Below are 24,297 nucleotides of genomic sequence, written 5' to 3'. Positions count from 1 at the left end.
GCAGTGGCAGCAAGAGATATAGGAAAAAAAAGCCAAAGTCGAGTATTGAGAGAAGAAGTTCCAAGAGATGCAGTCGCATAATCAGGCCCTAGAGATAGAAAATCAATGATTAAAAATTAAGGTGGCTGAACTTGGACGATCTCATCATCATCACCGAAGTCGTAACTTTGCAATTGAGTTAAAGGTAAGCTTAAATAAGATCGAGAAAATGAAGCACGATATTGAAAGGTTGGAAGTACTTTAGGGCTGTGAGCTACGGATTGAGCAGCTCGAGGCAAGAGAAGAACAGTAGAAGGGAGAACTTTACCATATTCAGGATCAAGTTAGAAATATGGATTATCTCATGGGAGAAGCCTTAGTTCAGATTCGAGAAGTTGTTGAATACTTGCAAGATTTGGCAGTACAAGCTAGAACGCTAAGTATGATGTATAAGTCATCGTTAGACAGAGGATGAGAGTTAACATTGTTATTAGATAGGATTAAGACTCTAGGCCTACGGGCGAAAGCGTATTTGTAATCCGTTTTATGAAAATATTTTATTCCTTAAATAATGTTTTTTAAAATGAAATTGAATCAGAATCGACATATTTTTGCATTAATGCATTTGCATTTCATAGCATCTTATTATATCATATGCATTCAAGTTTATAAAAAGACCTTAATTAGTTAAAATTAATAAGGAGAAAGAGAGTAAGAGAGAAAATCTGGAAGTAATACATCATTACGGAATTCATGCAAAAATTAAGAACATGGACCAAAGATTTGAACAGTTACAGAAGGACATGCAAGATCAATTGCAAGAGCAATTGGCAAAGATGCAAAATGACATGATGAAGCAAATGTTGGAGGCACAAAGGAACATGATGGCTGAGATGGCCCAACTTTTGAGTGCTACTGATAAAAGAAAGGCTCTCATAACAATTACTGGCGAGGAGGGTGAGGATCATCCTCTAGGTTTCACCCCACTCTACGTGCCTACACAAACTGAGGTACTTCTTAGGAGGCCATCTGTCACTATAAAGCCCCAACAAGGGTCGGTAGATACTAGGATCCCCATGAATTTTTCAACTGGTTCAGAATTCAATTTGGGTGACAATCCTACAAATCCTGTCATTCCTGACTTAGATATGGCTAAAAAAGAGGATCTAAGAACTGAGGTTGCAAGACAGTTAGAAGATCGCTGCAAATGATTGGAGAAACAGTTCAATGCTTTAGAGAATGTTGATGGGCATCATAGGGTTGATGCCAAAAATCTAAGCTTGGTCCCAAACCTAGTGCTTCATCACAAATTTAAGATGCCAGAATTTGGGAAGTACAATGGGACTACTTGCCCAAAAGCCCACATTACGATGTTCTGTAGGAGGATGACTGGGTATGTGAATAATGATCAATTGTTGATTCATTGTTTCCAAGACAGTTTAATTGGAGCAGTAGCCAAGTGGTATAATCAACTGAGTCGGGCCAGAATAAGTTTATAGAGGGATCTTGCACAGGCCTTCATGTAGTAGTACAATCATGTGACTGACATGACTCCGGATAAGACCACGTTACAAAACATGGAAAAAAAAACCTAATGAAAATTTTAGGCAATATGCACGGAGATGGAGAGGTAGCATTGCAAGTTCAACCACCGTTGTTGGAGAAGGAGATTACCATGTTCATCAACACTCTAAAAGCTCTATTCATCACTCACATGACTGAGAGCACCACCAAAAGCTTTCGGATATAGTCATGGTGGGAGAGATGATTGAGAATGCCATAAGGGGTGGCAAAATTGAGGGAGAAATAACTAAAAGATCAGCTTCAAAGAGAGGATGGTGAAGTGAATAACACAAGCACTTTCAATACGAGGGCAATCACAGTTGGTCAACCTAAAACAGTTGCAGTTGAGCAACAGAGTTGTAACACCCCTTAACCCCGAACCGTCGTCGGAACAAAATTACGAGGCATTACCGGACGTATTGAACGATTTACAACAATTCTTAAATAAATAACTAATATATTAAAATAATTCATAAAATTTATTAGTTTGTTTACCAAATGACTTCATTTTTATTTTATAAAAATTTCGGCAGCATTTCTGCTTATTTTTACATAAAACCCCCTGCAAATTAAAACCATATAATTCCCAAATATCACCAATTCAACCAATTCATTTCACATTCACATTTTCTATTCTAAATACTTCTAATCAAACTCAATCTACACAATATCAATTTAAAATTTAACAATGTACTAATTAGATAAAATAGATAGACTTCTTTCATTAAAATCCATAAACTTTTAATACTAACATTTTTAACCATTATATAATAAAACATAATAACCTTTATACACAATCTATGTACATGCCACCTTTACCAAAGGAAAAATACATCACCAAGTTTTGCCGAAGCCGGGATTAATCTGGATGCTGAACCGGGACCTTTGACTTCTATTGACCTGCGCACGGAAACAACCGTACGCTGAGTAATTCATACTCAGTGGTATTACCATAATTCAAATTATAACAATAATGTACATGTAATGCATAAATCGTATATACAATTTAAATTAAATATTTCAACAATAGCAATTCATCAACCAATATCGTATATCCACAATTTGAGTTTGAATAATTCACGAACCTTAGGTTCATTTCTCAATCTCATTTCACATTTCAATTCACAATTCAACTTTTTCATATAATTTCAATAGCTCGTTTGACCAACTCGTTCGGTTTATCATTTCATCATTTACCCTATTAACAAAACTCGGACTTTGGCGGATACACGGATCCAACCAAACACACCAGAATGGCACCCAGTGCCTCATCGGATAGTTCGAAGCAATAGTTGACACCCAGTGTCTCATCGGCAAAGCCGAAGAAAGTTGGTACCCAGTACCTCATCGAATCTATCCGAAGAAATATAGTGACACCCAGTGTCTCATCGACTCGAGGTCGAAGTATCCCTGAACTCTTCCAATCCTATGGCATGCCAACTATATCCGACTCAGCCCGACTAGTTAATAGGGTATTTAAATCACATATATTCTCAATTCAATTACAATTTTTCACATTTTCAATTCAATCAGTTTTCCACCTTTCAATCAATAATTATTTCACAACTTCACACATTTTCACAACTCAATACATTTCCATACAATTTAATACCATTCACAATTCGATTCAAATTCATTTCCCGCTTTCAATCAACAAACAATTCAAATATTATTTCATATCAACTATTCAATTTAATTCTCACTCATAATAATAATAATAATAATAATAATAATACTAATACTAATATTAATACTTACCTCACATTTCATTTACTAGACACATAAATTAAAATTTAACATTTAAAAATAAATAATTTGAATTATAGTAATACAAACCGTTATTCTCTCGTTTTAGTCCTCGATAACTTTCTCCTTTCCTTTTGACGCCGATGCCTCGGGTTCTTTGTTAGCTACGAAAATAATAATAATTTGTAATATTAATTACAGCACTAATTATAATTATAATAAATAATTGAATTTCTATTCAATTTCTTCCTAATTCTCAATTTAATCCTAACTAAATTCACTTACTTTCCTAATTCAATTCACACTCTATTTCTATTCAAATTTCATCCAAACTAAAATTTAACTATCAAAATTTCAGCATATTTTGCTAATTTCGAATTTCCCTCAATTTAGTCCCTAAAACATAAAACTTATAGTTTCTTTTACAATTTAATCCCTTTTTCAATTCTAACTTAAAATTCCTTCAAGTTAATCCCTAATTCATCTCTTTTGTTCAACATAAACTATACTTGAAAACCTATGAACTTACAAAATATCAACTTAATTCCATCAAAACTTTGTTTTAAAGCTTTTAGAACATTAGAATTAAGAGAAAAGGGCTAATTTGACTTACCAATTTAAATTTCAAGCTTCAAAAACCCTATTTTCCCTTTTTTCTTCCTTTTCTTCTTTCTCCCCTGTTTCTCCCCTGTTTCGTCTCTTCTATTCTGTTTCTTTCCTTTCTTTTGCTTTGTTTTTATTTCTTTTTATTTCATTTACTTTATATTATATTAATTAATTATAAGTATTACAAATGTATGATTTTATTAGTACTCTTGCATTAATTCATCACCATACACTTGTCTCAATCTAACTAATTTATCAATAAAAATCTCATAATATTATTATTTAATTAACAATTATCTTTTACTTAATTTTCAAGTAAATAAATAAATGTAATACACTTGTATTTTATTTTTACCACACACTTGGCAAAATCATAATTTATTATTACCCAAAAATCTTATACTAATTATTTAATTATTAAATATCTTTTAATTTAATAATAACTAATAACTAATAATAAATAATAAATATCTTATACTAATTAATAAGCAAATTAAATCTATAAACTACAAATATATACATACTTTAATTACACATGTATTACTTTATCATGTCTTTATTTTAATTTATTTAATAATAATAGTATTAATATATATAATATTTTATAATTAATTGTCATAAAAATCTAAGATTTTTATGCACATTTGCCGCCTCATGTAATAAAATAGGCTTAATTACCTATTTGGTCTCTTATGATTTCTTTTAATCTATAATTATGCTTTCACTCTTTATTCAATTTAATCCTTTTTACTAATTACTCATAATTAAACTAAATTCACCTATCTAAAACTTAATTAAACACACAACTAGTCTCGTAAATATTTTTAATAATTATTTCGGACTCAATTTACTAGGACGGAGGCCCGATATTATATTTTTCCGATGCCCATGAATTTTGGGTCATTACATTTCTCCCCCTCTTAATAAATTTCGTCCTCGAAATTTACCTGAGAAGAGATGAGGATATTGTGCTCTCATTGTCTCTTCCGGTTCCCAAGTTGCTTCTTCCACACTATGGCTTCTCCATAAAACTTTTACTAAAGGAACCCGTTTATTTCTTAATTCTTTCACTTCTCGTGCTAATATTTGAACTGGTTCTTCTTCATAAGTTAAATCAGATCGAAGTTCAATGTCTTCAGTGGGAATAACATGAGAAGGATCCGATCTATATCTCCGAAGCATCGAAACATGAAAACATCATGAATTTTCTGTAACTCTGGAGGTAAGGCTAATCGATAAGCAACAGGCCCAATTCTTTCCACTATCTCATACGGCCCAATAAAGCGCGGACTTAATTTTCCGTTCTGACCAAATCTCAAAATTTTCTTTCACGGCGATACTTTGAGAAATACCTTATCACCAACGGAATATTCAATGTCTCGTCGTTTCAAGTCTGCGTAAGATTTCTGTCTGTCGAAAGTGGCTTTCAGTCTATCTTTAATCTTTTTAATTGTTTCTTCTGTCTCTTGAATCAGTTCCGGCCCAATCACTTTTCTTTCTCTTAATTCTGTCCAACATATTGGTGATCGACACCTTCGACCATAAAGTGCTTCATACGGAGCCATTTGAATACTAGATTGGAAACTATTATTATAAACAAACTCGGCCAATGGTAAATAACGTTCCCAACCTGATTCAAAATCAATGACACAAGCTCGAAGCATATCTTCTAATATCTGAATTACTCGTTCAGATTGTCCATCAGTTTGAGGATGAAAAGCTGTACTGAAACTAAGTCGAGTACCCAATGATTCATGCAGCTGCTTCCAAAATCTCGAAGTGAATCGAGGATCTCTGTCTGAAATTATTGATACCGGAATACTATGTAATCTAACAATTTCTCGAATATAAACCTCGGCAAGCTTCTGTAATGACCAGTCAGTTCTAACTGCTATAAAATGAGCTGATTTTGTGAGTCGATCATCACCCAAATAACATTCTTTTTACTCACTGACAATGGCAACCCCGTAACAAAATCCATGGTAATGCGATCCCATTTCCACTCGGGAATAGTAATAGGCTGTAACAGGCCTGTTGGTACCTGATGTTCTGCTTTTACCCGCTGATAAGTCAAGCATTTACTGACATATTCAACTATATATTTCTTCATTCCTGGCCACCAATACAGTTCTCGTAGATCACGATACATCTTCGTTCCTCCTGGGTGCAAAGCAAAAATACTATCATGTGCTTCTCGGAGAATCAATTCTTTAATCTCAGAAGTAGATGGAACACAAAGTCGATTCCAAAATCTCAAACAATCATGCTCGTCAATACTAAAATTTTCTACCGCACCATACTGTACCATTTCTCTTTTCCTCATCAACTTTTCATCTTTTAACTGTGCTGCTCTGATTTGATCAAACATCACCGGCTTGACTCTTAACTCAGCTAACAAACTTCCATCATCCTTAATACTAAGTCTAGCGAACATTGCCCGTAATTCAACCGCTACTTTTCTACTCAATGCATCTGCTACCACATTTGCCTTCCCTGGATGATAATCTATAACACAATCATAATCTTTCAGAAGTTCAATCCACCGTCTCTGTCTCAGATTCAACTCCTTTTGTGATAGAAGATATTTAAGACTTTTATGATCAGTGTAAATATAACATTTCTCACCATACAAGTAATGTCTCCAAATCTTCAATGCAAAGATTACAGCAGCTAACTCTAAATCGTGTGTCGGGTAGTTGCGTTCATGTGACTTCAACTGTCGAGATGCATAAGCTATTACTTTTCCTTCTTGCATCAATACACAACCCAAACCATTCAAAGAAGCATCACTGTACACTATGAAATCTTTCCCTGATTCTGGTAAAGTTAAAACTGGTGCCTCTGTCAACATTTGTTTCAATGTTTCAAAGCTCCTCTGACACTGATCATCCTAGATAAATGGAACATTCTTCTGTAGTAATTTGGTCATCGGCAAAGTTATCTTCGAAAACCCATTTACAAATCTTCTGTAATACCCAGCCAAACCAAGAAAACTGCGTACCTCTGATACATTCTTTGGTGCCTTCCATTGAACAATTGCCTCGATCTTCTTCGGATCAACTCTAATCCCATCCGCAGATACAACATGTCCCAAGAATACTACCTCTGATAACCAGAATTCACATTTACTTAGTTTCCCGTACAACTGTTTTTCTCGCAGAATCTGTAGCACGGTTCTGAGATGCTGATCATGCTCTGACTCTGACTTCGAATAAACCAAGATGTCATCAATAAAAACCACCACAAACTGATCTAAATACGGCTGAAAAATACGATTCATCAGATCCATAAAAGCAGCTGGAGCATTAGTCAATCCGAACGGCATCACCAAAAATTCATAATGACCATATCGAGTACGAAATGTAGTCTTCGGAACATCACTTTCTTTTACCTTCAGCTGATAATACCCAGATCTTAAGTCAATCTTTGAAAATACTGAAGCTCCTTTTAGCTGATCAAATAAATCATCTATACGGGGTAACGGATACTGGTTCTTGATCGTCACTTTGTTTAACTGCCGATAATCAATACAAAGCCGCATCGATCCATCTTTCTTTTTAATAAACAATACTGGAGCTCCCTAAGGTGAAATGCTCGGTCTAATAAATCCACGATCTAACAAGTCCTGTAACTGCACTTTCAACTCTTTCAACTCAGTGGGCGACATTCGATACGGTGGTATAGAGATTGGTGCTGTACCCGGATACACTTCTATAGCAAATTCAACCTCTCTGTCAGGTGGTAAATCCGGTAACTCTTCAGGAAATACATCTGGAAACTCACATATGGTTCTAATCTTACTGCACTGACTACCAACCAAATCAGAATTAATAACATAGGCTAAATACGTTGTACAACCCCGCTGGAGCAATTTATTAGCCTTTATTGCCGAAATAATACGTGCCGGCCCATTAGTACGGATACCATTTACCTCAATTCTGTCCCCGTTTTCTGTCTGAATACTAAACTTTTTTTTATAACAATCCAATACCACTCCGTGCTCAGCCAACCAATCCATCCCCAGTATTATATCAAAATCTCCAAATGGCATAATTAACAGGTCAATAGGAAAAGTTTTATTTTGTATAATTAACGGGCATCTCGGACAGACCTGATTCACTAATACTATTTGCCCCAACGGACTCGACACTTCTACAGTCACTCTAGATATTTCAGAATTAAATTTTCCCAATTCAACTAATTTTGAATTTATATAAGAATGTGAAGATCCGGGATCAATTAAAGCATAAACAGGCTCAGAATATAGTAAGAATATACTTGTTACTACATCGTGGGCGTCACCTTCTTCCCGTGTTCTGACCACATAAGCTCTGGCAGGTACTTTAGCCTCAGACTGCTGAGTAGTAATATCACTGCTTCTCCTAATACTTCCTCCCCTTGAAACCGAACCACCTCTTCCTAACCCTTTGCCTCTAGCTGTAGATACCGATCTCTGTGATGTCACGGGTACAGTACTATCAACTTTCGGACAGTCTCTGATGAAATGGTCTGTAGAACCACATCGAAAACAGCCTCTAGTTAATTTCCAACATTCCCCTCTGTGTTTCTTTCCGCAGTGTTGGCAGTCTGGAATATCTATTTCTCGGGAAGGACCTCTCACACTGCCAGTAGATATCATCGTTTGTTTTCCCCTACTTCTACCACCTCTGTCTGACCTGAAACTGGATCTCCAACCACTTTGGAATTCCTTTAGTCTTTTCGGCTGAGGATTCGAACTGGTAGTTCCTGTACGCTTCCCGGTTGGTCTAACAACTTCAGTCTTTTTGTCGAGGCCCAGAACTTGTTCCACCATTTTAGCTCGTTCAATCAAATCTACTAACTCAGTGATCCGATGAGATACTAGCTGCACTTTGATCTCGTCTCGTAAACCCGTAAAAATCTTTTACAACTATCGGCTTCTGTCGGAATAAACTCGGAGGCATATTTGCTGAGTCTCGAGAATTCCCTCTCATAATCTATTACTGACATATCACCCTGTTGTAGCAACAAAAACTCTTGTTTCTTGTCTTCAATATACATCTCTCCGATATATTTCTTTTGAAACTCCTTCTGAAATAGATCCCACGTTATCTGACTCTCTGGTAAATGTCGAACCACTGATTCCCACCATAGATAAGCCTCCCCTTGTAACAACGATACGGCACAGATTAAACACTCTCGGGGGTACAATCCAATTGCTGCAAAATTCTTTTAGTCGACTCCATCCAATTTTCAGCTGTGGATGGATCAACTCCTTTTAGACCCATAAATTCAGTGGCACCATATTTCCTCAGTTCCTTTATCGAAGCCCGTCTAACAGTAGGTACTGAAGTCGTAACAAGAGTAGTTCCTGCTACTCTTTGTAATGCATCAGCTATAATTCTCAGTAATTGGGATTCATCTCTATCTCTGACATTTTCTCGTTCTACATTAGAAGGTTGGTTGCCTAACGGATTCACACTCGGTGCAACAGATTCTGTTTCATCTAATTCTCTATCTTCACTATACATTCTTTCATCAGTATCATTTATTCTTTCTTCAGACATCTTTAATCTATAAAACAAAACAAACAAATAGGTCAGCATCCAAAAATCCCGACTCAGTTTAACTTGACAGTGGCATGTACATCTAGACTCAATTCCGAGCTCGATTTAGGCCGAGAATCGGCTAAACCTGATAACTCTGATACCACAAAATGTAACACCCCTTAACCCCGAACCGTCGCCGGAACAAAATTACGAGGCATTACCGGACGTATCGAACGATTTACAACAATTCTTAAATAAATAACCAATATATTAAAATAATTCATAAAATTTATTAGTTTGTTTACCAAATGACTTCATTTTTTTTTTATAAAAATTTCGGCAGCATTTCTGCTTATTTTTACATAAAACCCCCTACAAATTAAAACCATATAGTTCCCAAATATCACCAATTCAACCAATTCATTTCACATTCACATTTTCTATTCTAAATACTTCTAATCAAACTCAATCTACACAATATCAATTTAAAATTTAACAATGTACTAATTAGATAAAATAGATAGACTTCTTTCATTAAAATCCATAAACTTTTAATACTAACATTTTTAACCATTATATAATAAAACATAATAACCTTTATACACAATCTATGTACATGCCACCTTTACCAAAGGAAAAATACATCACCAAGTTTTGCCGAAGCCGGGATTAATCTGGATGCTGAACCGGGACCTTTGACTTCTATTGACCTGCGCACGGAAACAACCGTACGCTGAGTAATTCATACTCAGTGGTATTACCATAATTCAAATTATAACAATAATGTACATGTAATGCATAAATCGTATATACAATTTAAATTAAATATTTCAATAATAGCAATTCATCAACCAATATCGTATATCCACAATTTGAGTTTGAATAATTCACGAACCTTAGGTTCATTTCTCAATCTCATTTCACATTTCAATTCACAATTCAACTTTTTCATATCATTTCAATAGCTCGTTTGACCAACTCGTTCGGTTTATCATTTCATCATTTACCCTATTAACAAAACTCGGACTTTGGCGGATACACGGATCCAACCAAACACACCAGAATGGCACCCAGTGCCTCATCGGATAGTTCGAAGCAATAGTTGACACCCAGTGTCTTATCGGCAAAGCCGAAGAAAGTTGGTACCCAGTACCTCATCGAATCTATCCGAAGAAATATAGTGACACCCAGTGTCTCATCGACTCGAGGTCGAAGTATCCCTGAACTCTTCCAATCCTATGGCATGCCAACTATATCCGACTCAGCCCGACTAGTTAATAGGGTATTTAAATCACATATATTCTCAATTCAATTACAATTTTTCACATTTTCAATTCAATCATTTTTCCACCTTTCAATCAATAATTATTTCACAACTTCACACATTTTCACAACTCAATACATTTCCATACAATTTAATACCATTCACAATTCGATTCAAATTCATTTCCCGCTTTCAATCAACAAACAATTCAAATATTATTTCATATCAACTATTCAATTTAATTCCCACTCATAATAATAATAATAATACTAATAATAATACTAATACTAATATTAATACTTACCTCACATTTCATTTACTAGACACATAAATTAAAATTTAACATTTAAAAATAAATAATTTGAATTATAGTAATACAAACCGTTATTCTCCCGTTTTAGTTCTCGATAACTTTCTCCTTTCCTTTTGACGCCGATGCCTCGGGTTCTTTGTTAGCTACGAAAATAATAATAATTTGTAATATTAATTACAGCACTAATTATAATTATAATAAATAATTGAATTTCTATTCAATTTCTTCCTAATTCTCAATTTAATCCTAACTAAATTCACTTACTTTCCTAATTCAATTCACACTCTATTTCTATTCAAATTTCATCCAAACTAAAATTTAACTATCAAAATTTCAGCATATTTTGCTAATTTCGAATTTCCCTCAATTTAGTCCCTAAAACATAAAACTTATAGTTTCTTTTACAATTTAATCCCTTTTTCAATTCTAACTTAAAATTCCTTCAAGTTAATCCCTAATTCATCTCTTTTGTTCAACATAAACTATACTTGAAAACCTATGAACTTACAAAATATCAACTTAATTCCATCAAAACTTTGTTTTAAAGCTTTTAGAACATTAGAATTAAGAGAAAAGGGCTAATTTGACTTACCAATTTAAATTTCAAGCTTCAAAAACCCTATTTTCCCTATTTTCTTCTTTTTCTTCTTTCTCCCCTGTTTCTCCCCTGTTTCGTCTCTTCTATTCTGTTTCTTTCCTTTCTTTTGCTTTGTTTTTATTTCTTTTTATTTCATTTACTTTATATTATATTAATTAATTATAAGTATTACAAATGTATGTATTTTATTAGTACTCTTGCATTAATTCATCACCATACACTTGTCTCAATCTAACTAATTTATCAATAAAAATCTCATAATATTATTATTTAATTAACAATTATCTTTTACTTAATTTTCAAGTAAATAAATAAATGTAATACACTTGTATTTTATTTTTACCACACACTTGGCAAAATCATAATTTATTATTACCCAAAAATCTTATACTAATTATTTAATTATTAAATATCTTTTAATTTAATAATAACTAATAACTAATAATAAATAATAAATATCTTATACTAATTAATAAGCAAATTAAATCTATAAACTACAAATATATACATACTTTAATTACACATGTATTACTTTATCATGTCTTTATTTTAATTTATTTAATAATAATAGTATTAGTATATATAATATTTTATAATTAATTGTCATAAAAATCTAAGATTTTTATGCACATTTGCCGCCTCATGTAATAAAATAGGCTTAATTACCTATTTGGTCCCTTATGATTTCTTTTAATCTATAATTATGCTTTCACTCTTTATTCAATTTAATCCTTTTTACTAATTACTCATAATTAAACTAAATTCACCTATCTAAAACTTAATTAAACACACAACTAGTCTCGTAAATATTTCTAATAATTATTTTCGGACTCAATTTACTAGGACGGAGGCCCGATATTATACTTTTCCGATGCCCATGAATTTTGGGTCATTACAAGAGTTCTCAAAAGTAGGAGTCAGGTACAAAGCAGAATTCTGAAAGGATGCAATTCACACCTATTTTTTCAAATCATAGACCTCATGATACGTCACGGGGATAGGTGTGAATTGCATCCTTTCAGAATTTTTTTTGTACCTGACTCCTGCCTTTAAGAACTCTGTTGCTCAACCGCAGTTGTTTTAGGTTGACCAACTGTGATTGCCCTTGTGTTATTCACTTCACTATCTTTTCTCTTTAGGGTCGATCTTTTAGTTGTTTTCCCTTCAATTTTGTCACCTCTTATGGAATTCTCAATCATCTCTCCTGCCATTACTATATCCGCAAAGCTTTTGGTGGTGCTACCAATTATGGGAGTGATGAATTAAGCTTTAAGAGTGTTGATGAACAACATGGTAGTCTCCTCCAACAACGGTGGTTGAACTTGCATTGCTACCTCTCACCATCTCTATGCATATTGTCTAAACTTTTCATTAGATTTTTTCTCCATATTTTGCAGCGTGATCTTATCTGGAGTTATGTCAGTCACATGATTATACTGCTGCATGAAGGCCTGTGCAAGATCCCTCCATGAACTTATTCTGGCCCGGCTCAGTTGAGTATACCACTTGGCTGCTGTTCCAATTAAACTGTCTTCGAAACAGTAAATCAACAATTAATCATTATTCACATACTCAGTCATCCTCCTACAGAACGTTGTAATGTGGGTTTCTAAGCAAGTAGTCCCATTATACTTCTCAAATTCTAGCATCTTAAATTTGTGAGGAAGCACCAAGTCTGGGACCAAGCTTAGATCTTTGGCATCAACCTTATGATGCCCATCAGCATTCTCTAAAGCCTTGAACTTTTTCTCCAACCATTTGCAGCGATCTTCTAACTGTCTTACAGTCTCAGTTCTTAGATCCTCTTTTTCAGGCATATCTAAGTCAAGATTTGCAGGATTGTCACTCAAATTGAATCCTGAACCAGTTGGGAAATTCATGGGGATCCCAGTATCGACCGACCCTTGTTGGGGTCTTATAGTGACAGATGGCCTCTTAGGAAGTGTTTCAGTTTGTGTAGGCACGTGGGGTGGGGTGAAACCTAGAGGATGATCCTTACCCTCCTCGCCAGTAATTGCCATGGGAGCCTTTCTTTTATCAGTAGAACTCAAAAGTTGGGCCATTTCAGTTATCATGTTCTTTTGTGCCTCCAACATTTGCCCACTCATGTCGTTTTGCATCTTTGCCAATTGGTCCTGCATGTCCTTCTGTAACTGTTCAAATCTTTAGTCTATGTTCTTAGTTTTTACACGAATTCCGTAGTGATGTGTTGCTTCAAGATTTTCTTTCTCTTTCTCCCTATTAATTTTAACTAATTAGGGTCTTTCTATAAACTTGAATGAATATGATACAATAAGATGCTATCAAATGCATGAATGCAAAAAGATGTCGATTCTGATTCAATTTCATTTTAAAAAACGTTATTTAAGGAACAAAATCTTTTTATAAAACGGATTACAAATACGCTTTTACCCGTAGACCTAGAGTCTTAACCCTATCTAATAACAATGTTAACTCTCGTCCTCTGTCTGACGATAACTCATACATTATACTCAGCGTTCTAGCTTGTACTGTCAAATTCTGCAAGTATTCAACAACCTCTCGAATCTGAACTAAGGCTTTTCCCATGAGATAATCCCTATTTCCAACTTAATCCTGAATATGGTGAAATTCTCCCTTCCACTGTTCTTTTCTTGCCTCGAGCTGCTCAATCCGTAGCTCACAGCCCTGTAGTACTGCTTCCAACTTTCCAATATCGTGCTTCATTTTCTCGATCTTATTCAAGCTTACTTTTAACTTGATTGCAAGGTTACGACTTCGATGATGATGAAGAAATCGTCCAAGTTCAGCCACCTTAGTTTTTAATCCTTGATTTTCCATCTCTAGGGCCTGATTACGCGACTGCATCTCTTGAAACTTCTTCTCCCAATACTCGTCTTTAGCTCTTTCTTCCTGAATCTCTTGCTGCCACTGCTTTGGAGATCTCCTTAATCCGACCCATTTCAACGTTACCTGCGCATTTTTGTAGTGCGTCTTTAAATCATCTCGATATTCCTCTATCTTTCTCTTTTTTTTTCACCTTTTCGACTTCTATCTTTTGAACATCGACGTCAAGACTTAAGCACATTTTTTCCTCTTCGAGCTTCTCAATCCTCTTTTCAATCTCCGAATTATTTCTCTCGAACTCTTGCTTTATAACCTCCAACTCTGATGGAATCACTTGTAAGCTCTCCTCTAATGATCGAGCCACTCCCAAAATTGGCTTAGGGAAATTATCGTTGACTCTCTTACTAAACCACCCTTTATACTTAAGGATTGACGTCGAGCTTTCGGTCAAGATTTTTATACAGAAAGGTTTCTTCCAAGCCTCAGAAATCTCTCGCATCTTCTTCTTATAGTGATCTCCTTTATAAGAAAAATTACTTTGCTAGACCTTGTGTAACCGGTATGAACTGTCTCGTTCTATATTGCCTTAGAACAAGCGATGGTGCATATCCAACAACTCCCTAAATTCTTGGCAAAGGGACCCAATCAAAACTGCCACAGCGGTAAAGGACTTCACTAGGAACCAATCAAGGAGCCTTTCACATAACATCTTCCTCTCGAAAATTCTGAAGAATGTCTATCCATCTCTCCTCTGAAATGTCATCTCTCTTCGGTATGTCTACTGCTTCTTTTAAGGAAAAATAACCCTCAAAGAATACTCGGCAATGAACCTTATCAAGCTTTCAAAAATGACTGTGGAACCAAACCAACAGCAACTGTGCACATCCAATGAATCTACCTTCGTCGGCTCTCTGACATGCACTCAAGGATCTAAATGTCTCAGCTAAGATTGCTAGTACTGGTGTATTCTGCTTACCAACGCGATCGAACAAATCTGCAACTGCTTCATCTATGTGCCCCAACGCCTTTGGGAAAATCACCATGCCGTAAATACTCAAAGCCAGGACGTCAACCCTTTTTTTTACGTTTGGATGTGTCGATATCAAATCCCTCAAAACGGCCTATGGAACATACTTACTATCACTTTTTTATTGTATACGAGCTACAGCCCACTGCTCACTCATCCCAGTAATCATCACTAACTTCTTTGCAAAAATTGGAAAACTAGCAGGCCTAACATAAGCCTTGTGACCCTGAATCCTCGGGAACGCAGTAAAGTCGTATACTCCTCCAAAATAGGTGCAAGATCAACATCACCAAATATAAAGCAACTATAAGCAGAGTTCCAGAACTGTACCATAGCTCGAAGCAAGTGCCTATCTACTTTGACGTCTAGCAAATAGGGAAGGTCTCTATAACTCTAATAGAAAAGCTACTTAGCCTCGTTATCCCACTGGGCCCAAATGTTTCTCATCTCCTGAAACTCATTCTGCGTCGAATTAATACGGGTGAAGTCCCATAACTCTGACGTATATCCCTCGGTGACACTATCTCCTTTATCTAACTAAGTTTTCTCTGACTAGGTACAGACAGAAGCATTGTCCTCCACTCTATCAAGGTATTCATTCCTCATTACAAAACTTTCTAATCGAGCCGTGAATCGACACATTTAAATGACAAATGACATGCAATGACAGCAAAATAAAAATAGGTCAGTATCATAAAAAAAATGATAAACAAGTACTTACAAGGGTAGCTTACTAAAGGCTATCACTATCTTTCCTAAACTCTTTAAAGTTCACTATATGAGTTTTAACTCTAAAGCCAGGGTACCTGAATCAGCAGATTCATTGGTCTTCACCCATTATACGCTCATATAGACCAAGTTCAGTTCAGGGGGACACATTTCCCTATAACCATACGGAGATGAAAATCTTACGAAAACATAGGTACAGTATACCGGAAGTAATCCACTAGCTCAAACGAAGGTGAAAATCTTACGAAAGCGTAGCTTCTCACTCCCACTTAAGAGTGACCACAACGGTCATGCAAATGCAATGTATAGCAATAAGGTAACAAACATATGCAGCAAACACATGTAAAAAAGATCCAATTTTAAAATTTCCAAACTTCCAACATTAAGATAGAAAATACTCAATTTCTTGGTTTGACTCTCTTAAGTCCCCAGTGGAGTCGCCAAGCTGTTGAAACCATTTTTTAAAGGGATGTTTGAAAAATGAGGATCGACTTTTGAAAAACGAAAACGTGAGTCGCCACCAACCTTTTTAGGTGTGATTGGATCACCTTATAAAACATTTTGGTCTACGAAAATTAAGAAAACAGGTTCGGGGGTCGGTTACGTACGAGGAAGGATTAGCACCCTTGCAACGCTCAAAATTGGTACCAAATTGAATAGTTTTCTGTCTTAATGTCAAAAATTTGAAAGGATTTAAAAATAGAATCCCTTTTTTTAAAATCAAAATTATTTAAGTTGAAAAATCGAGATTCTTTAGCTCTGAAAGAATACAAACATCACATCCAGCATGATAGGACACGATATTCTTAAACTCTCGTAACTGAAATCATCTCGTGATTTACAAAATCTATTTAGAAGGATACTTTAGGCATTTAGACAAACGGGAAATCGCAACCCAGCAGTTAGGGCACTATTTCCCTAATTCCTAAATACGAAAAACATTGTCTCATTTTAGAAAAACTTTTGGATAAAATATGAAAATTAAATGAAATATATTTTTTTAAAATAATGATTTGAGTAAAATTTAAAAAATAATTTACTATGAGTAATACTAAAAAAATTATTAAAAAATGAAAGAGTTTGATATGATACTAAAATTATTAAAAAATTAAAATATATAAAAAATTTAGGGAAACATGGATTAAATCAAAATAAAAAAGGTTGAAAAACGAAGATGAACAAAGAATAAAATAAGAACAAACCGTAGAAAATAAGAACGTAAGAGAAGAGAAATTTGAGTGAAAGCTCTTAAAAATTTTTATTGTTTCCTAAAACTCCAGTGTGTTCGCAATGAAGGGAGAGGCCTCTATTTATAGTTGAACCTCCTCAAATCCAACGGAATAGATCAATTACATCAACGGTTAAGATTAAAAGGTATCTACAAATTAAATCTCTAAGATTATAAAATCATATCTTCTAAGATTGCATATAATATCTAAGATTGTATCAATCTAAGATTGTATATCATTGAAGATTATATTTCCATATGAGTCAAGCTTGTAGATGGACCTTAAATCTTTTCAAATAATGGGCCATTCCGATCGGGCCAAATTATATTTTTCATTCTGAACTGAACTTGGATTTCGGTTTTTTTTTTGGGGTTTATTATTTTCGTTTTTTAACTTATTTCTGGATCCGGGCAAAATTGAGTGTCTACAACTTACAGTTTTGCCTTTTTAAAAATCCAAACTCTCATTTCTAAATTTTCATTAAATATAATTTTAGAATTCAAAATGCAATTTTTTTTTCATAAATGGACAGTCCCTTGATAGAGCTTTTAGGGAGGGGAGTTCTAAATTCTCCTCTGTCGAGCTAATGGAAGAGGAGTTTCAAAATTCCCCTCAATCGAGCTAATGGGGAGAGGACATCCAAGTTTTTCGTTTTTAGAATCTGGGCACTTAATCTTATGAGGTTCAGATTTCTCAGGAAGTTGGAAAAATTATTACACTTGTTACTTTAGTGTTCAGTCTGTTTCACTAAAACATTTGGATACCTCTATAGGTATTTGAATACTTGTGGAGAGAGAGATACACATGAAAAATGTTTTTTAAACCATATACATATATGTGTGTAATTATTCAATTGTGATAATCTATTACTAACATGTTACTGTCTATTCCTAAGTTAAAATAATGGGTCCTCAGCTGCCATGTCAAAAAGGATTAAATTGATTATTATTAGTAAAAGAATTATCCTTTGCAAAATCAAATGAGTATACTTTTTTTTTAAAATAATACAAAAATGATTTTCATATTTTGCTGATTATCGTGAAATATGAAAAAAGTGTTCATAAAGAATATTTTAAGTCAATTGGAATTGGAAAATGGAAGTGCCATGGACTTCCAATTCCCCTTCTAAAATAAAACCTTTAATTCTCAAACAGTCATGACAATCTATAGTTAATAAGGTACTGTTTTTATTACTGGTCATCGTGGGTGCTAATACTTTTCTCGCATATAATGGTGCTCTGGAACCCAATTTTTGTTTTGTAGATCGAAAATATCTTTTTGGTAATCTTCAATTAATTTAAAACTTTATCGAAAGGATAAATTCTATATGTTGCCAATCGTACTAAAGGAAAAAGATTGGTTGTGGCTTTATATTATTTTCCAAAATTCATCTTGTGTTTCAAAAATCCATTATGACGTAAGGGTTCTAGTGCCTGGAGTGCACCTAACAACACAGATTTGGCTGATAACACTAACTTTCCTCTTATAAGGATGCCCTAACTTTAGATATATTATTGCTGCTATATTGCTATTGTGAAGTTATAAATTTGCATTGAATATCTAGTTTTATAAATAAAGTAATTTTGTTATTATCTTTTACAGATCTTGAGTGCATCTTTACTGTTATCTGCAATCTTGCCTCGAAGCTTGAAAATCTAGATGAATTTGAGGTGGCAAAACTCGTATCAACGAAAATAACTCAACAACCAAATGACAAGCCTGCACTGCGTTTAAAGATGTAATGAGTAATAATGATCCAAACTTCTAGCTTATAGAACTTTCAAGGCTTTCTCTAATGTTTGACTTTCTCTTTCCAGCTTGTTTAATCTCTATAATTTGTTGGGGAGCCCAGATAGCCGGTTCTTCGTGTACATGCAAGCTTTAAATTTGGCTTTGAATGGGAAAGTTGTTGATCATATTATACCTTCTTTTAAAAAGATTGACTTTTTCTTGAAAGAGTGGAATATTGGGGTCAAGGATCAAAGGAACCTCTTCCTTACCATTGCAAATGTACTTAAAGAAAGCAAAAGGTATAGAGCAACCCAAAGCATAAATTCATGCCTGTGCCTATAATTATTATATATTTTCTTTCATATTGGATGCACACTTACATATACTTCAACTTTGTGCTTGTCCTGCAAATCCAGCTCCGGAAAGGATTCTTTCAAATTCTTGACCAAGTACTTGGCAACTTTCTCTGGTGAGGACTCGTATATAATTAGTGAAGCCAAGGAGGAAGCTGTTCGTTCTGTCATAGAATTTGTGAAGGCTCCAGACATGTTTCAGGTATTTTACTATCATATTAATGTTGTAGATCCTAGCTGATCCGAATGCAAACATTTCTCCATTTTATTTGCATGAAGCTCAGTCTTCTCCTCATGAAGCACACACACTAGTAAGAGCTAAAAAATAATTTGTACCATATTTCTATGAAACGGTTTATTTCCTCGCCCGCTAAGGATCCCATCCAATTTCTAATGAACGAAGATAACCATCAATTCTGGTATAACTAGTACCTATTTGTTTTGTCACCATGAGAGGGGCTGATTGGGATTGCTTAAGCAACTCACAATGGAGCATATGGTTTAATTAAGATGCAAAGCGAAGAATCTTACCAAGGCTGGACATCGGCTCATCCTCTTGAAAAGTAGGGTGCCCTTTTATATATGTAATATGTAGTATATAAATATTCTGTACGGAATATGTTGAAATTGATTCTAAATTGTGATATAATTTGATCAATTATGAGCAAATCCAAAATCTTTCTAGATAAAGCCAATCATTAGTTCCCAATCGTGGGGCTTGTGGAATCAGATACATAAATCAGTTAATAAAACAATACCCATCTCGAAGATCTTATAGAAAAACAAACCCCTACTTCGCTGCCCTCTTTTTTTTTTTTTTTTTTTTTTCCCGGAGTTTACAACTTTTCTCTATGGCTTCCATCCTTAGAGCTCTTTAAATATTTGGCTTATCTTGTTTCCATTTTATATACTGCATTCTTCTTTTTTAAGCTTAGGGTTAGTTACTAATTTTTGTTGTCCTTTTGCAGTGTGATCTATTAGATATTCCTGCTGTAGCACAATTGGAGAAGGATTCTAAATACGCATTGGTCTATCAGCTTCTGAAGATCTTTTTGACCCAGAAGTTGGACGCCTACCTCGAATTTCAGGCTGCTAATTCGACCTTAATGAAAAGTTATGGTAATGTTCTATCTTTCTTTTTACCTATTATAATGGGATATTTCATGGGCAAATTTGATATTATTATTACTTTCCATGGTTCAGGTCTTGTTCATGAAGATTGTATAACAAAGATGAGATTGATATCATTGGTTGATCTTGGCTTAAATGAATCCGGACAAATTCCATATGCTCTCATCAAGGATACTCTTAGGGTAAGATTTGCTTAGCTATCTGTTGACCACATTTGATGCATGATGCCATAATCTAGGCTTTTTTCTTTGTAGATCAATGATGACGAGGTGGAATTGTGGGTTGTTAAGGCAATAACTGCTAAACTAATGGACTGTAAAATGGATCAGATGAATCAGGTTGTGATTGTAAGGTAAGCTGTTAGTTCTCTCCTTCTGGTGATGTGTGATTTAAGTTTGTCTGGTTTCATTTCTTCATTCAACATGCAGCCGCTGCAGCGAGCACATTTTTGGCCCGCATCAATGGCTGTCTCTTCGATCAAAACTAGAAACATGGAGGGTAAAGTATTTCATACAATAGATGCTTTGTTTATTTATTTAATTTTTTTTAATATCGAACTGTTTGAAAACTCGTATTTTTGTTGGGCATAGTCGAAAACATATCCCTGTTGTTTCTGCTTGTCCGTAATTACTATCTGCATAGATTAATCTTTTTTGTAGTGAAATATTATCATGTCCAAAGGAGTATGAGTCTCTTATTTTATTGAACTCTTGTTTATACTTAGCAACCCAACCCATTTCATTCACCAGGGCAATGTTGCCAGTCTTATCAGCACCATTCAAGCAAACAAGGTTATTGAAGTAGGTATACCAGCTGGGCAGGGTACAACAATTCGTTAAGTCATGTATATCTATTTTTTTTAAAGCCATTTTTTTGTTAGATAAATCTTGTTTATCCGCAATAGATCCGGTTGTGAGTAGGGCAAAACCATTTTATTCGAACTACTTGGTTTTTCTTTAAATCATATGATCTAGTCGAAAAATTTTGACACTGCATGCAATTCTTGATCTTGTTTGTGTCGGTATTATTTTTTCATTTCACAATTTTGTTTAATGTATTAATAATTGGTAATAGTATCATGGAGGCTTTTGTAGTTGAGGTGGGGTTGTATTTTGCCCTTTAACTAAAAAGATGGGTAAATTAGTCTCTATATATTAGATGAAAAAATAAATTGACCATTCATTTAAAAATTGACACGGCAACATTAAATATACATATCATATTTTTAATGGTAAAAGAATATTTTAACGCAAAATGCAATCTAGGTTTCAATAGTATTTTTACTATTAATAATTCTTGATATATTAGATGATAGTGTTTCCATGTGATGTCGTGAAAAAGAGTATTTTATTTTAGAGATAAGAAAAGAAGGTAAGTTTGGAATTTGGTTGGGGTAGTGTCCACTATTGCAATTATTTATTGGATTTTATTTTATTAATATTATTATCATCATCGTGAGTGATGTTCTTTTTGCTAATTAATATAGTAGATATTATTGATAGTAATTCTTTTTGAAGTAAATGATAAAATAATATAATATTTCTTAATATTCTATTATTATTTATGAAATAGTAAAATGAATCATTGAAGTTGACCCGAGTAGGTTCATGAATTATGTTAGAAAGTTTATTAAGTGATACATCTATAAATTAATCTAAAAAAGGTAAATTAATCATTGTAATAAATTGTTTTTATTAAGAATATTTTTTCATTTTACTGTTAAAAATTGAGATGATTAACAATAAAAATAGATGGAATTTTTAATATAAAGATCAATGTGATTTTTAATCTTATGGAATTAATCATAATAAAAAGTCTCCCATTGTATTTTTATCCATAAATAATCAAAGGTATTGGTGGGGTTGGTGAAATAATGCCTACCTTACCAAGTTTATAGGAAGACGCTAATGGTAGGTCCGAAAATTTCTCTAATTTCTTTTAACTTGGAATGTGTTGTGTTAATATTTCGTTTTTTATAATTAAATCAAATGGAATAATGTACTTTAATTATTAATATATAATAATATAGGCGGGGCTAAGTGCATGCAACGCATTTCGGTCATTTAGACCGACGATAAATTTTAGTTTTAAAAATTAAAGTGGAAGTGAAGAAGTGCTTGCGAAAGTGGGTATTTCTCCAAACAAAGATACGAAACAAAGAACAAAAAAAGGGACACAATTCGGTTTTTTATATTTGTAGAAATAGTTATTATCTTTGATATTTACAATAAGCGAATTTAAATTTATCATATTTGTAGTGATAATTTCTTCATTTTTTTGTATTTTTAAAAATTAGTATACTTGCCACTAAATTCAGTTTTTGAAAAATTACAATACAAAAGATTTTATAATCAAATGCATTCTCATAAATAATGTTCTTTACCTTAATAGATTAAGTGCTTTCATGGCCAATACATCAATTTTATACTAGTTTTTCAATTATATAGAGTTGTTCGAGGCTTTCTAATATATAATTTATACTTAATTATATGTGTTTGAGGATCAAATTGATAGAATTTGTAAATATTGAGTGTTAAATTTATTGAATTATTTAGAAATAGGATTAAATTGATTGAATATATGAATATTGAGGACTAAATTTGTTATTATGTCAATTTAAAAAAAAGGTCACATCATCACTTTAGTTAACCATTTAACGAAATATGACCAAAATAGAAATAATTTAAAATGTGTGGTTATAATAGAAATGATCTAAAATATTAGTGATTAAATTGAACATTTTTAAAGTTAGGTAACTAAAACAAAAATGGATGACTAATTCTATAGCATTCCCTAGTTTTTTTCTTTAAAAGTTAAAAATCATATAAGCGACTTTTTTTTTTCGATCAATATAGAAATGATATAAAACGTGTGTGACCATAATAGAAATGATCTAAAATGTTAGTAATTAAATTGAAAATTTTTATAGTTGGATGACTAAAAAAAATATTAATTCTATAGCTTACCTAATTTTTTTAAAATTAAAAATCGCATATGCAAATTTATTTTAAATGAATGAAGACATTGAAATGCTATTCAATAATCATGAGTTGCCAATCAACATCTTATTTATCCATTAATAGGCTATTAGACAATTCTAATTGGATTTACAAATTATAATTTGCTTATTCATTATTTATCCATTAATTCACATATGGAAAATCCAATCTCTCAACTATGCTATAGGTTAGGCCACATTTTGATATTTTACCATCTTTCTTTAATGAAATCAATTTGCAATTCATGTTATTCATAATTATTTAACTTTTTTCTTACTTTATAGGACTAATAACTTAAAATGCTTCCACTTCAAATATAAATATTTTTGTCAATCATACTTTGGTTTAGTTGGTAAAGGTGGAAGTCTTAGATCTTGAGTATTCATATTCGAGATCCATCATTCGCAATTATATATGTGGGTTTCAAAGTCTCATCATGTGCGGTTGTCATGTGTGGGTTTAGTCCAGTTAATCTAGTTTGTTGACTTTAGTTTGGTCGTACTGTAATGGTTTGATTCTACTTTATCATTCCTTAAACAGTCTCTGTCGTAATGGTTTGATATTGTATCACTTTCAATATATATATATTTATCTTTAAAAAATATGATACATCATATGGATTGTTTGGATTATTATTATTATTTTTTTTGAATTGATACAAATGTTTAGAATTAT

At 33.4% G+C, this 24,297-nt stretch overlaps 2 protein-coding genes across 3 annotated transcripts in view; one reads left to right on the top strand and one right to left on the bottom strand.

Annotated features, from left to right (window-relative positions):
• Positions 1–21,618, top strand: part of LOC107939130 (eukaryotic translation initiation factor 3 subunit M) — a 28,236-nt gene extending 6,618 nt beyond the window's left edge. The window contains exons 1-9 of one of the 2 annotated variants that reach the window (XM_041077610.1): positions 15,101–16,134; positions 19,011–19,146; positions 19,226–19,438; positions 19,556–19,694; positions 20,461–20,611; positions 20,696–20,805; positions 20,878–20,975; positions 21,052–21,121; positions 21,373–21,618. In XM_041077610.1, the coding sequence (XP_040933544.1) occupies positions 16,104–16,134; positions 19,011–19,146; positions 19,226–19,438; positions 19,556–19,694; positions 20,461–20,611; positions 20,696–20,805; positions 20,878–20,975; positions 21,052–21,121; positions 21,373–21,462 (1,038 nt within the window). In that variant the 5' untranslated portion in view covers positions 15,101–16,103 and the 3' untranslated portion in view covers positions 21,463–21,618. Of the gene's footprint in view, positions 1–15,100; positions 16,135–19,010; positions 19,147–19,225; positions 19,439–19,555; positions 19,695–20,460; positions 20,612–20,695; positions 20,806–20,877; positions 20,976–21,051; positions 21,122–21,372 lie in introns of those variants that run through there. The other variant, XM_041077609.1, reaches the window with a different exon arrangement.
• Positions 7,475–8,707, bottom strand: LOC121206592 (uncharacterized). Its single transcript, XM_041077608.1, has one exon. The coding sequence runs from the start codon at positions 8,705–8,707 to the stop codon at positions 7,475–7,477; it is 1,233 nt and encodes a 410-aa protein (XP_040933542.1).
• Positions 21,619–24,297: the final 2,679 nt, after the last annotated feature.

Source organism: Gossypium hirsutum, chromosome A09 (assembly GCF_007990345.1).
Source record: "Gossypium hirsutum isolate 1008001.06 chromosome A09, Gossypium_hirsutum_v2.1, whole genome shotgun sequence".
Taxonomy (NCBI): Eukaryota; Viridiplantae; Streptophyta; class Magnoliopsida; order Malvales; family Malvaceae; genus Gossypium; species Gossypium hirsutum.
The sequence above is the reverse complement of the archived record's forward strand: the minus strand, read 5'-3'. Positions and strand labels throughout refer to the sequence as shown.

Excerpts from the sequence above, each read along its gene's own strand:
- LOC121206592 (XM_041077608.1), bottom strand. The coding sequence starts at position 8,707 with ATGGTGGAACAAGTTCTGGGCCTCGACAAAAAGACTGAAGTTGTTAGA.